Source organism: Jaculus jaculus, chromosome 18 (assembly GCF_020740685.1).
Source record: "Jaculus jaculus isolate mJacJac1 chromosome 18, mJacJac1.mat.Y.cur, whole genome shotgun sequence".
NCBI lineage: Eukaryota > Metazoa > Chordata > Mammalia > Rodentia > Dipodidae > Jaculus > Jaculus jaculus.
Genome location: NC_059119.1, coordinates 36,227 through 51,816, shown reverse-complemented (window position 1 = coordinate 51,816; position 15,590 = coordinate 36,227). Strand labels below are relative to the sequence as shown.

General features: G+C 34.4%; 1 protein-coding gene across 5 annotated transcripts in view; it reads left to right on the top strand.

Moving 5' to 3' along the window:
* The window catches only part of Pcdh15 (protocadherin related 15), a 1,075,820-nt gene extending 1,063,712 nt beyond the window's left edge, over positions 1-12,108 (top strand). For 2 of the 5 annotated variants that reach the window (XM_045137139.1, XM_045137138.1), the window contains 5 exons: positions 854-872; positions 2,490-2,528; positions 6,827-6,897; positions 7,682-7,790; positions 11,321-12,108. In XM_045137139.1, the coding sequence (XP_044993074.1) occupies positions 854-872; positions 2,490-2,528; positions 6,827-6,897; positions 7,682-7,790; positions 11,321-11,875 (793 nt within the window). In that variant the 3' untranslated portion in view covers positions 11,876-12,108. Of the gene's footprint in view, positions 1-853; positions 873-2,489; positions 2,529-6,826; positions 6,898-7,681; positions 7,791-8,971; positions 9,847-11,320 lie in introns of all 5 variants that reach the window. The other 3 variants (XM_045137141.1, XM_045137140.1, XM_045137142.1) reach the window with 2 other exon arrangements.
* Positions 12,109-15,590: the final 3,482 nt, after the last annotated feature.

The window sequence follows — 15,590 nt, the reverse complement described above, 5'->3', positions numbered from 1 at the left end:
GTGACCACTTCAGGATCTTTTAGATAAGTAGACTTAGAAGCCTTGGATTTGAAAGTGTATTCTACAGAAATACTTTTGTTTGACTTTCAAAAGGCATGCCTTTTCCTCTGTCAAAAATCTTCATTTCTGTTGAACATTAGGTATCACATGATCAATGTCACAAGATCAATAATTCAGAAAAATATTTAACTCCATAAATAGAAAATGTTTTTGCTTATGATATTTACATTACTGCACACCATTATTTTCTTTCAACAACAGCCAGATATATCACTCTCTTGTGGTTCACGAACTTTATTATTTTATATGATTCTGAATACATAGATAATATATGTACAACCTTTTTCACTTTACTTATAATAAAAGTGGCCTTTCAAGAGTAGTTATTATTTTGTTTTCATTAATTCTTAAAACAAATTTGAGATGCACAGAAAAGTTTTATAATTGTTTAGAAGAGTATATTCTATTTTGTGCAAATATTTTTATTCTCTACTTATTTCATTTTCTGAGTATGAAGAATGCCTTCCTCAATGAACGTCATATGTGTTGACATATGTATAAGAAAGAAATAAAACAAAATATTTTATGTAAAGTGATTATATTAGAATGAAAGTGTATTCTTATATGCTATTTTGATAAAATAGAATACATTCTAGTTTATATGAGATAAAGGTCTATGATCCAAGTAATTCAAGTATGACATTTGATCTTCCTGTCCTAATTTTCCCTGGAGACTTCTTTTTCTAAAACTTATTCTGCTTTTATTTAGATACTCTTAAATGGTTCTCATCTGCATTTTATATGTTCTGAAAGTCCCTGTGTTTAATGTGAGTTCTTCATTTCTGCCTTTCAGGAGAAGTTTTACATCAGAGGTAAGGGCTTTATGTTGCTCTGCTACATCAAGCCTTCCAGGGTGCTATTTATGTAATAGGTAGACTAATATACTGGATTTTGAAGCCAGGTTATTTTCCCTTAAGCATATGTTGCTAGCTCTTTTCTTGTATACATGTTGCTTCTTTGCTTTGGGGTTTTAAGTCTGTCTTTCAATTTGTAAGCAGAGATCATATGCTTACATTATCAAGGATATCTTTTTGTCCTGAATTATACTCACTTAGTATTGTGATTCTGACTCAATCTGTTTTTCTGCTGCTTCAGAATACAATTTACAAGTTGTAGAGTTACCTAGTGTCATTATCTTAAAAGTCCAGGGTAAAATCTTAAATATCTAAAAATTATTTCAGATTACTGGAATTCTCTGAGTTTTCTATTCTGTTACCGTGACTTAATCTACAGAGAGCATCTTAAGGATTTTGCCCAATACTGTAGCATGAGATATTCTGTGAGAGATGCTTTCAATGAAGTTACAGGGAATCTAGTTTGCTTTATCACACAGCTTGTCAACCAGGACAGAAATATAACAATGGGCCCAAGGGCCTTGTATCTGTATAGAATGAATGCATATACCCTAGATCCTAAATAATTAAGCTCAAAGTCTGTATGAAGAAATGGTTTTCAGAGATTGAATCAATGTGTCTCTAACTTATACTTCCTTCTTTGAATGAATGACACACCTAGGTTGGCTATTAGGTCATGAGCAGTTTGTTTCAGACAGTTGTCTATTACCCATTGTGAGTAGCTGTCTTACTGAGGGGAGCCTCCTAAGAGGTACCAACCTACCTCCCATGTATAGTATAAGATACATGTCATTTAACTATTTATTCCCAAAACATGCTAATCCAAAACTTGAATTGCAAATTTGTCCTATCTGTATAAAAATAAGTTGTCATGAAACTAAGCAATAATAAGGCTCTTTAATCATGAATAAAAGGTGAAGAAGGGAGGTGGAAGTACCTACAAAAAACTGAGGATGGACAATTTCCCAAATCACAGGACTGAAAACATGTTGGGATACAAGCCAGTAACATTTTGGTAAGAAAAAGAAGGCATAAGGACCATGTCTTAAATATGGTCCAAACACATGGACCTTATGTCCTGTTTGTTCTACACATCTTCTCATTGAATCTGGTCACACTATAACTGAGGGAAAAACTGAAGGATACAGTAAAACAAGGTCAAAATTGTCAAAACTAACTATGATACTTATTATTAGAAATCTAGCCTAGATAACTCTTCATACTATAAGCTTCATACTATGAAGCTTAAAAAACCCTTTGTATAATCTTGTTTACTAAGGATATTACATTTTGTGTTATTAAGAATTGTAGCATTATAATTATAACTTATTATAATAAGTTATATATATAAAACAACAAGTTATAGAATTAAAACAAGTAGATTATTTATTATTTTATTGCCAAATAATTATTTAAATTGTTTAATTTCTTTGGTGCTATCACATGAATAGTGGATCATCACCCAAAAGTGATGACTACTTTTAAGCTATTGCCTTTTCCCCTCTCCTCTTAGATTCTGCCTTTCCTACCTGAATTATTTTCTAAATCTTTGTCTACTTTAATTTTCTTTGGCAGCATCAACAACTGCTGAGGCCTTCTCTTCTTAAACCAGAGGTATAAATTTTCACTTTCTTTTCCAACTTACTCAGCTTTATTTCACAATACATTTTTGCATCTGAAATACTTTTATGTTTATCTTATATATGGGAAACAGTGGGTGGTAAGTAATGCATAATTTGGCTAAAGCATGAAACGTGTTTTCAGATGTTGATAAATAAGCAAAAAACAAATCACCTCTCCACTGCAGACTGATGGTTCAATTTTGAAACTTTTAGCTTCACTCTGGAAATTAGGTAAGAACTTTACTCCTATTTAAGAGTAAGCTATCCTTGAATGCAGCACATTATGAAATTGACCAATAACTATAATTTTCTCTGTTTATGGACCTATCACATTTACTCCTGAGTCACTTAGTTTGCACAAAGCTTGAAGAAAAAGTGCTAACATCTCTCCTGTAGCAAAATGCTTCAAATTTTCTTATACATTCTGAAAATGTTTCAGAGTTACAGAATAAATAAATACTATTTTATTTAGTATATACCTCTAAGATTAAAAATAAAAATAAAGTAGTACTATTTTGAAATACTTACTTGTGATAAATTTAGATTTTATAAGCTCCATTTAGAAATACTATTTAATTTCTTAAGAGCTGGACCCCCATCTGCTACAGAGAGGAATTTTTTTGTTTAGAATTTACTCCTCAAACCTACAGATTGGGGGGGGGCAAGAATATTAAAGTTTTGCTGGGCGTGGTGGCACATGCCTTTAATCCCAGCACTTGGGAGGCAGAGATAGGAGGATCACTGTGAGTTCAAGGCCACCCTGAGACTCCTTAGTGAATTCCAGGTCAGCCGGGTCTAGAGTGAGACCCTACCTCAAAAAACCAAAAAAAAAAAAAAAAAAAAAAAGAACATTAAAGTTTTAATAAAAGTTTTCATGAAGAAAACTTCTTAGACATTTGATTCAGAAACCTCAGGATTAAAATCCAAATGTCAGTTAATGGATATAAGATCTTAGTCAAGATATGCATTCTTCTGGACATCAATCTCATCTTCTAAAAACTGTTCATGGTCTCCTGCCTCAACAGTGTTGACATAGCAGGAAGAAACTTAGTAAATGGTATTGCATTGGTTTTAATTTATACCAGTGTCAATGTCCATAATGAGGTTTTAAATTAATTTCATCTCTGTGTGGTCATCAGCAAAATTAACATTTTAAAAAAATATCAAAATTTTTATCTCCTAATAAAATTGCCTTGCAGTATGCCCCCTGGCATAATTTCTGGAATTGAAGATTCCCCTACAAAAGGGATGTGACTGGGGTCTCTCTTGTGTTGTGAGGATGCCTGTTATCTGCTTCAGTCAGCTCAGGGTCTTACTGGTTGCTACATCCATTCTCCATTTTATTGCTTAAAATCGCGTAGGCTGGTCATGGTGGCATACACTTTTTCCCCAGCACTTGGGAGGATACCTGTGAGTTTGAGGTCAGCCTGGAAGTAAGAGTGAGTTTGAGGTCAGCCTGGTCTAGAGTGAGACCCTACCTCAAAAAAAAAGAAAAAAGAAAAATTTTAGAAAATATAAATTACTTTTTTTGTTGTGGTTTTTTGTTTTTTGAGGTAGGGTCTCACTGTAGCCCAGGCTCACCTGGAATTCACTCTGTTTTCTCAGGATGGCCTTGAACTCATGACAATCCTCCTACCTCTGCCTCCTGAGTGCTGGGATTAAAGACGTGTACCACCACACCCAGCATGAATTTACTTTTCATTCATGGGTGTTTTTAGTATCTAAAAGGCACACTTCAGTTCATCTTTCCTGCCTGTCACTCTTAACACATCTCAGACCTGCAGTGTCTTACTATACTTTCTGCATTCCTGTTCTGTCCTGCTCAGCCTTCCTCATATATTAAAAGTGATTTATATGGAGCAAAATGTATTATAGCAAGACTCAAGCAATATTCTTAATCTAGTAATAAAAATACATGTCTATATTTTTACTAACAGTCATTAAAATTACATTTAACAAAAATTGGAGGACTATTTTCAGTCTTATGTATGTATTGGATTTCAATAGTTTTATAAAAGCAGAAGTTCTGACACCTAATTAGCACACTTACACCAATGACGTTAATATTAGGTCACTCAAAAGTCTGAGATTACCTATGTGAAGCATGTAGGTTTTGAATATAACATAAATATAGTTCTTATTTTTGTTCTAAATTCTTACTGGCCTTTCTTAACCTAAGTCCTTGCTTCCCTACATACAATGAAATATTTTGTTTAAATAAAACCTATAGGTTTAAAATGTTTACAGACTAAGAGCTAACTCTTAAGAGTGTCTCTCATGTACATAACTAACTGCTCAGGTATCTTTCATGTCAAAACTGAAGCATTAATTACCCTTCTAACCACTTACCTGGATTGTAAAATACACACCCACGTGTGTGTGTGTGTGTGTGTGTGTGTGTGTGTGTGTGTGTGTGTGTGTATCTTTCCTAAGATCATATAAAGAGTATCCCATCTGTGCTTGACTCCAGTCCATCAGGTTGTATGGTGTGATATCACAGTGGATTTATTTATTGGACTTTCACATTGGCTCTTATTTTTTTTTTATATGTTCATATCTTTGGTGCAAAAATGTGCCTGTTTCTGTTGATTGTATAACTACAAATTTTAATTTCTTTGTAAGAGGGGTGCATATCATTAATATGAATGACAAAGATTTTCCAAAATATTATTAAAATTTGTAACCTCTTTGAATTTTTAAAAAACATATTATTTGTAAATTTATCTATTTGAGAGAGAGAAAGAGGCAGAGAGAGGGAGAATGGATGCATGCCAGGGCTTCCAGCCACTGGAAACTAACTCCTGACGCATGTGCCCCCCGGGTATCTGGTTCATGTGGGTCCTGGAGAATTGAGCCTAGGTCCTTTGACTTTGCAGGCAAACACCTTAACCACTAAGAAATCTCTCCAGCCCAACCTCTTTGAATTTTATGAGTTCATGTTTTTCCATGCCCTTTGCAACATACAGTATTACTGATCATTTTGTAAACTTTTATTGCAGTAGGGAAAATGGACTAGTTTTAACATCACAATTGGATTCTTTATAATTGGCTCTGAGGTATGTGTAAACTGCAAAGCCCTTTGGTATACGAATACAGAAAAGAGATTAGAATATTAGTAACTACAAAAATTATGTAAGTAATGTACCTAAATAGAGTTTATGATGCAGAACAAAATCAGGTGGCAGATTGCAAGATGATTGTGAGTATCACATGGAACAGTACAGTGGGGCAGGTGACGAGTTCCAACCAGGAAAGAATTTCAATTGACTTGCTGGAAGATGAAGCAACACTACCTAGATTGTTGACATGGGAAAATAATATCATATTTTCTCCATGATTTTGTTTCTAGAGGGAAACAAAAATCCCAGATTTTTGTGGTATTTTTAAATAAGACTTAATGACAATTCACCATTTTTCAATAACATTGACCAGTCCTAGTACAAGAGTCATTGCCCATTATTTATCATATAGACTATGACATTTTATGCCTTTTGAATGATATATTGCTGCCTTCTGAGGAGGGAACTGTTTTCCAATTCATATTATACCTGTATTAACAAAATTAATTCTTATTATAAAGAGTAGATAATCTTAGAAATAAAGAACGCCTTTTCCTGTAGATAGTTATACTTTTCCTCCTCCTCTCTTCTTCCATTGCCTAACAAGTCTTATTAACCTTTTTAATTTAACTGGCATAATATTTTTCAATCTAAATTAAAAAGGAAATGAGAAAATTTAACATAAAAGTTTTTGCAATTGTTTTCACGTGTAAACTTCAGGAAAGTATCTTTCTACAAAAGCAGAATTCAGCAAACGTCTGAATTATCTAGAGTTCAGAAATGAAAATTTTATATGATCTCACATCTATATGCAAAGCTTTTTTACAAGTCTTCAAATTCAGAATACAAAATGTTCTTAAATGTAGACATCCTTAGGTAATGTTGTATATTAACTCAAGTTCTTCCTTATTAGTGTGTAAGTGATCATTTTTAGATGAAATAAAATGAATGAGAGGATATTTGGTACCCAAAAACCAAACCATTAGTGGCAAAATAAAACATGCTAAATATGATGCTACAATTGTCTTCAATGTAAAAGTCAATAAGCAAACATGTATTTAACTATATATATTTATAAAAATGATTCAAAAGCAAGAAAACTACTCAACTGAAAACTTTCAGAAGTTTTATCAGTTTTGAGAGTCATTTAACTGTAGGTGCAAAAATCTGACTTTAAACTGAAAGTGCAAAGAATTTGTTTTCAAATGCAGTTTCTCTTTTTGAACAATAGGAGTTATCCATGGAGTCTGGGATTGATCCTGGCCAGGAATATGGACAAGATTATTACAGTTATGAGCATGGGTACATCTTCAGATTTTTCATTCACAATCATATTGTCTATATTAACAAGGAGTAAACTTATTGGTTATTACTAATGATGTTTATTTTTAAAGGCATTTCATTAGTGTGTATTTGAAATTGAGTAAATAGACTAACTTAAATTTCAGTCAAATTTTCCATGTTTCATTATATTGACAATGCTTATGAATCTAGAACTGTGGTAAGAATATTTGTAATAATTAAAATGGAAGGTAGAATCAAATGTATTTGCTCAATTCCTGAATTACCACTTATTTTCATGCTATGTTCAACATTTTATCTAACCATTCACTCTATGTTTAAGAATCTAGTAACAGGCATTTAAAAGGTTAATTGAGTATACATAAGTTAACTGTTTTTTAAAAATACTGAAAAATAATGTAAGGACCACACACACCATGTTTGAATAAAACTTTCCTATAAAAATGTAGACCTTATGTTCAAAGTGAACTGTATACTTTTAGAATGAACCTCTTTTGTGTCCTGGGTTAATTATGAAGTATTACAATTTTTTCCTCATCTTAATCTCTCCCTAAACTTATATGTCAAGTAAAACTTTCTTCCTTGTTCCAGGGAACCCATGTGTCAAAAATATCTTGTCAGCAGGTAGTACTTCTAACCCCCATAGTTTATAACTAATTTGCAAGGAGACTAATATATCTTGTGTAAATATCTGTAAACTAAATGATGAAGAAAAAGAAGCAGAGACTATTATGTTAGATTCTACACACATAGAAATGTCTCAAGTTGCAAGTTTATGTTGCAGGTATGAAATGCCCCAGTATGGAAGTCGCCGCCGCCTGCTACCACCAGCTGGGCAGGAGGAATATGGTGAAGTGGTTGGTGAAGCAGAGGAGGAATATGAAGAGGAAGAGGTGATTACTATGACTTCATTATGTGAAGTAGTAACAATATTCAATCTTGTTTGCCTAACAAATTATACTATTTTAATATTGAAGAATCCTATCATTTAATACTCATATTTTGAAAGAAAATTAATATTGCTAGCCATTTCACTTCCTTGTCTATGAAGGGAAATAAATATTTTTAAGTTTTTAAAATTTTCTTTCTATATAAAATATTCAGCATTTGGAAGAAGTTGTGATAAAATGTTTTCTAAAATCATGAATATTGCTCCATGAAGAGAGTACTACAATAACCTATACTATAGTTATGTGATGCATAGTTTCTTTTGCTCCTGAACTGAGTAAAGAAACTACTATTCATGTGAAATATAGTTTACATTTTTTCAATTATCAGAGAATAAAAAATTTCTATTAGTACCTTTTAAAAGGTGAAAGATTTGTGTGATCTGAAGAGAAACCAGAGTATCCATTAGTACTTTGAAATATTTTTTTTTATTTCTTTCTTTGAGATAGAGAGAGGGAAAGAAAGATGAAGAGGCAGATAAAGAGAATGGGCATGCCAGGTCCTCTAGCTACTGAAAACAAACTCTAGATACATGTGCTACCTTGTGCATCTGACTAATGTGACTAATCAAATCTGGGTACTTAGGCTTTGCAGGCAAGTGCCTGACTGCTAAGCCATTTCTCCAGCCTTCTATTAGTATGTTTAATGTTTTTAATTAATGATTAAATTACCTCAAAACATTTATATCAAATTCTTAAACTTTGCCTACAATATGCATTTGACAAATAACCTCACAAAATGAATGTAACTATAACTCTAACCTGTTAAATTTTTAAAAATTCCAATAAGTTTTCAACTTAACATATTTTCATTATTTTTTACACTTCTGAGACACAAGTGCAAAGTTATTAGCCAAAATCTAGAGTAGGAGAGGGAAAGGTTATATCTTAGTGTATGATACAAAAGAAACGTTGAATAAGGAAAAAGAAATCATTTAATTTTGGAATTATGTAGCCAAGATAAATTAATTAACACTCTGCCAGCTATCCTCTCTCTATATGCAAGGGGAATTTTGTGCTCTGTGGTGTTCATGAAGCTGTCATCCAGCAGATATGTTGGGACATGGTCATGTCATGTCTTAACTATCCACAGGCTGACATTTCAATTACCTTTTCACAATTTTCAGGAAGAGCCAAAGAAAATTAAAAAACCCAAAGTTGAAATTAGAGAGCCTAGTGAGGAGGAAGAGGTAGAGGTAACTGTGGAGAGGCCACCAGCACCTGAGCCCACATACAACACCTGGAAGAGGGCCAGGATATTCCCCATGATCTTTAAGAAAGTCAGGGGCCTGGCAGAGAAAAGAGGCATGGACCTCGAGGGTGAGGAATGGCAGAGACGCCTAGAGGAAGAAGACAGAGATTATCTGAAACTAACTCTAGACCAAGAAGAAGCTACCGAGAGTACAGTGGAGTCAGAAGAGGAGTCCTCCAGCGATTACACTGAGTACAGCGAATCAGAATCAGAGTTCAGCGAGTCCGAGCCCACAGAGGAGGAGTCTGAGTCTGAGATCCCATCGGAGGAGGAGGAGGAGGAAGAGGAGGAGAGCTCCACCCCGGAGTCAGAGGAATCAGAGTCCACTGAGTCAGAGGGAGAAAAGGCAAGGAAAAACATCGTACTGGCCAGAAGAAGGCCTGTGCCAGAGGAGGCCAAAGAGGCTAAGTTCTGGAGAGAAGAGCCTGTGTTGCAGGAAGAGCCTCCAGAGGAGGGAGAAGAACATCCCGAGGGGGAGGAGATTAACTTGACACCCTTGGAAGAGTCCACTGAACTGGAAGCTGCAAATGTCCCTGAGGAAGGCAGTGCAGAATCAGCCTCTGTAGAGGGGGGCATGGAGAGCGAGACAGAATCAGAAGTGGCCAGCAACAGCAGCAGCAGCAGCGAGAGCCAGACCGGGGGCCCATGGGGTTTTCAGGTACCAGATTATGATAGGAACAAGCATGCAAGCCAGAAATCTGGAGAAGCAAACAAGGAAGGCTATAACACCGCCCTGTAGAAGAGTGCACAGTAGGTGGGGGTGTGCAGTGATGAGTGTGGTATGCAGTGCTTTGTGTGCTCTCGAAATGCCTCTTGGGGAGGGAACTGACCATGGCTTTCCTGACTTAATGATCAAAAGTATGCCAGAAAAATGAATATATGTGCCACCCAAATAGATATGAATGTTCAAACACCTTAGAGCAAAACTGACATGTCAGCCAATTAGTATTGATTATTTTCCATCAGAGATTTTATTAATGCACAGTGACCTCTGTGGCACTATTAGAATGGAAGATACACATATATATAATCTTTGCAATTTTTAGGACAAATACTAGCAAATGAGGTCACTAATAGTATGCTCCTGCAAAGATATTTCTCCTGGCAGATATGTTATCCAAAATGTGCTGACTGTGTTCAACTGGGTTTGTAATTCACCAGCTGTAAGTACTAGAAATTCAATGTAGCATTTAAAAAAATTAATATTGGTTGTCATTTTATTTTCTGTTTGGATAAGAGTTACTTTTTAAGAAATACTACAGTTGCAACTACTTTCTGGGTAAGTAATCACAATAATTTTAAAATATATGTTTGGATATCTGAAAACATGTGACTCAGGATAAGATTTTGATAATTTCCATATCCCAAATTGCAGTACTATTTGGAGAAATACAGCATTGTTAACTTTTTTTCCTTGCTATTCCATATGACAGTGGGCAGTTGAAGCTGAAATGGTGAAAATACTAATGTATTCTTGTTGCAAAAGGAGGGTTTCAGTTTTGTGTACTCACCAGTAAAGTGTGCTTTTGGAAAGATATTCCCCTTAACTTATCGGGGTCTCAATGATTAGACCCATAAAATCGGTAAAGTTCAGGTGATTATATGGATTAAATGTTTAGCTATCAAGAGTGATGGATTTACAAGCTAGAATCACATGGGCTTAAAAATACATTTAAGCTATTGGATAGAGAAGAATTGCAAAGAACAAAAATACTGATTCTGTCCATGGCTTTCAGTGTGAATTGGCAGCTGAGAAATAATAAACTATCCTTACTTAACTATAGATACTGCACATTTCTTGTGGCTCAGCGTTTTGTTTTGTTTTGGTTTTTGGTTTTTTGAGGTAGGGTTTCATTCTGGTCCAGGCTGACCTGGAATTTCCTATGTAGCCTCAGGGTGGCCTCAAACTCACGGCAATCCTCCTACCTCTGCTTCCCAAGTGCTGGGATTAAAGTTGTTAAGTATTTTGATGTAAAAGGGAGTGGTTCTTGTCCTGTCTTCTTCCTAAATCAGCAACACTTTGTTCAAACATTTAAAACAACTCCAAATCCAATAAAGAATTGGCAAAAAGAAAGTGATATAATGAGTTGCCTCTTTCTCTCTCTTAATGACTTGCCTTTGAAGCCTTTCTAAATATCGTTTTTTATTTCATAGGCATTGTATAGCTGTCTCCTTTTACTTTCTTTGAGAATGACTAGTATATTGTTATATTTTACTTTCTCAGTGGGCCAGAAAAAGGATGATCAAGTTAGTGGTGGACCGAGACTATGAACATAACTCCCCTGGAGAGGACAGCACTCCCGAATGTCAGAGGAGTGGTGCTCACAGCCCCAGCAGAAGCCATGGCAGCATCAATGGCAACATCTATATTGCCCAGAATGGTTCTGTGGTGAGAACACGCCGTGCCTGTCTTGGCGATAACTTGAAAGTCCCCTCTCCCATACGGCTGGGGAGGCACTTCAAGAAGCTAGAAAAGTTGACAACGACTCACGAGGAGAACTTATCCCTGAACACGTTGTCCAAGGGACATTTTGCTATGGAAAAAATAAACAGAAGACCAACTCTAGTCACCTTTGCCCCCTGCCCTGTGGTGGCTGACCACCAAGCCCCAAAACCTTCAGGAATGAGACTGACAAGCACAGTTGAGCAGGAGTCCATGGTTGACAGTAGCAGTGTCCAGGACACTGTAGAATTCCACAGTGATCACACACAGTCAGATGAGGAAGAGCTCTGGATGGGCCCATGGAACAACCTCCATATACCAATGACAAAACTGTGACTGCTTTTTTAAAAGTTATTTTAATTTTTACTTCAGATTTTAATGTACTCTGTTTTTTTTGTTACTGAGAAAAGTGTGTGCAATTTACACCATGCACACAAGCTAAAACTTTGAATGACATGCTTTAAAATTTAAAAAGAAAGAGATTTGCACTTTGATTTGTATCAGTATTTGTCCTAGAAAATCTAAATCTATATGTAGACACTGAATTCACTAAAAAACATCTCATTTAACATTTAGTTCTTTTATTTTTCATTTTAATAAACAAGCAATGATTTAATGAGAAATCATTCATATTTTTGGTTAACTAAGGTTGTGCTTGATTTATAGACCCACAGCAATTTTTCAACACATGTAATTTTATTTATTATAGGCAAATGGGGCAAAGAAGATTTTTATATGTATCAGATTTATACAGTTGTTGTCTATACTGTCGGGAATTTTTAAAATAGACTTGCTATGTAGTAGTAAACTTGGGAATCTTTACCTGTAAATTACTTTGAATCACAAATTTACTTTTATTATGCACTACAAAGTTTAACAGATTTTGAGGGAACATTTTTAGCCTTTGAAGGAAGACTTGAGGTTATAGCTTTTAAAAACTTAATTTATAGATTTACCTAGTATACCACCCTTACCATGCCCACACTCTCTATGTCTCAAGCACATTGGATAATTTTGCACCACTTGAAATTGATAATTGTTTAGAGCAACAAAGAAGCCTCATTTTCAACAAAATCTCACTGAGAAGCAGGAAAAGTCAAAAAGACAATGACATGTTTAGAACCCATTTTAAGTGGAAGAGGTGGTAAGACCAGACAAGTCTCATATGAATGTCCACAGACACAAATATTTTATAAACTGAGAATAAATGAATAAGAAAGAGTCAAAAGTTTATATAATATTTGAAATGCCTATACAGGTTATTAATCTATGACTTTAATTCATTGCTGAATCTAACTTCTATCTCCAGTTTCTTTACAGACTATTTTAATTCACATATGTATATGTTCTATAGTTCAGAGCCAGAAAATGATTGCTTGGGCAGTTATTTTTAATCAAAGAACAAAGTCTTCATTTTTCACTTCTGAAAAAAGCACAGTGTTTAACAAGTAATAGAAAATGAAACAAAATATCCTTTAAAATTGCCTTGTGTGTTGCATACTCTCCAAATGTACAAAGAATGAAGCAATATAGGTGAAGAATTCAGAATTCTGTTGAATATGTCTTAATAGGATGTAGATATAGTTCGCATCAAATTTTACACAATATTGACCAAGTTCAGATTTCCATTAAAATCCCTCTTGCATGCTTATTTTATGATTGAAGATCTAAAGAATGTGTTATTATTTACTGGCCTCTTACCTGGTTCACTTTAAAAAATAGTGTTTACAATGTTATTTTCTTATTTTCCAAGTGAATGAATTACATTAACACACTTGCCAACTTCTGTGACTAATATGGTTGTATTGCATAGGTGAAGATATTTGAAATCAAATACAATAATGTTCCACTTATTTTATTAGGCATTAATGCTGCCTTATGCTCTTAGAGAAAATCATCACCACTCATAGGCACATGTCAGAACTACAGAATTACAACCATTCTCTCAGGCTTACTAAATAATAATTTACATTATCACAAGATCCAAGATGGTTGTAAGTATCTGAAATTTTGAGGAGCAATGTTTGAACCATAGATCTTATTCCTTCAAGCACCAAAGCAATTGTTTTTAATAGAAAATATTTGGTAAATAAGTCAGATTAAACAAATAGTATTTCCCTCCTATTCCAAGCTGATATCAATGAACAGAACCTTGATATTTTGATGTGGCAAAGTAGTCTCTGCCAGCATCCCATGATACTTTTCTGCATTCAGCTGTGCATACTTTTACTTCCTTTAACTTCCATCAATATGATTTAACTTATTTTGCTGTGCCTTTCAAAAAAAATTTCTAGTTATAACTTCTGCTATTCTAGTGGGAAAGTTTGTGGGGTTTATGTGTTCTGCTTATGGAAACAATCACAGAGTTTAAGATAGGGATAAGGTGTGCAGATTATTGCAAAAGATCCTAGGAAGCTTTGTGTTGTTACAAGTGAAATTTAAGCACTACTATGGAAATGAAATGTTGCCATAGAATTAATGTCCTGATATATGAAATATTATTGCATTTTCTACTTCATATTTCATAAGAAAATATGCAGATGTGAAAATCCACTTGGTCTACATACTTGGCACTTCAAAGATGATAGCTTTTGTAAAAATGATGATGAGGCCAATCTACCTCCAAGCAGAAGTAGTTAAAAATGCAGTGTTTGCATGGAGTATCAAATTGGGCATTTGGTCAGTGTTACTAATTAAATAATCTGGACCAGTTGAATAATTACAATGAAAGGACTCAGCTGTCCTATAAAACCTTCATTTAGAATCAAAACTGGGGAGCACATTTAATCTTAAGAGTAGTTCATGTCATGACATTTCTATATAAATGCTTATAAAGAAATTTGTAGTTACTTTTCCTAGAAGCACACAAACCATTTCCAAAGGTTTTTGTTGTTGTTGTTGTTGTTGTTGTTGTTGTTGTTTTTCTTAATTAGTACTGGCTCTCCACAGGGCAGGAAAACCTGAAAATCCCAGAGGATCAAGAAGAGAAGTAGCTGGTGTCATTCACATTGCTAATCTGTGATTATAGAACACATTATGGGTATAAAGTAAAGGACAAAGTAAAAAATGCCTTCAGGGTAATGGCATCAGTGTGTCAATGACCATCAGTTCATGAATGTGTAAGGTTTCTAGGTTTGTCTTTTCCATTAGTTAAAGCCCTGAGAGTTGTTACAGAACTGCAACTGTATATTGGCCAAGAGCATCTTAAACCCTACTAACAGTTTGCCTTGAATTTCTAAGTGACATATAACTTATATGTTGCTCATCTGGTAAAGGGCTGTGAAAATATGCTCTCTGTCCTCAGTGGTTCTTCTAAATTGTGATGGTAGCTACTATTACGATATCAATAGCAGCTTTTGTGTATCACAGAACCAGAAATAATTGAATATTGATTCTTGGTAGAAAACATTTTCTTTCTTTCATCTCATGGACCTTGTTTTATCTCTTGCTCTGCTTCATTCATTGTCTGCACTTTATACATTAAGTGGGAATTATGAACCATATCAATTCACTAGTAAAACAGGCAGAAAATACTAATAATCTATTCTCAGGGCAGAGACCTGTCAGTGCCTGCAAATAACACAGTGGTGTGGCATAGGTAAGTTCTAATAGTATGGAGGACCTCTCTTTTTATTGAAAATTTTGTCCTGAAAAAATATGGGAGTTCCTTCATTCTATTTCTTTCTCTATTCTCTCCTCTCTTGTTTTAGCATTGGTTGAATTTAAGTTTCCTACTTTTCACTGTAATTTACTTTAAGTTCATGGTAAGCTAAGAACTTGAGTTTAGAATGTGAGCCCTGTCTATAGTTTGAAAAATTATCAGCCCATCTGCTACTTTCCCAATTTCTTTATCCAAACATCTTTTTGCTTAACAACTATGTTGCTGTATGAAGAATATGAATTATAGAATTTAAGTTAATGTGCATTGTTATACATTACAAAATGTTTAAAAAATAAATGTCCATTTGAAAAAAGATGTCCCATTCTGTCAAGCATGAATAAATATAAGGTACACTTTTCCATTCACATGTTTAGCATTTCATTTTAATAC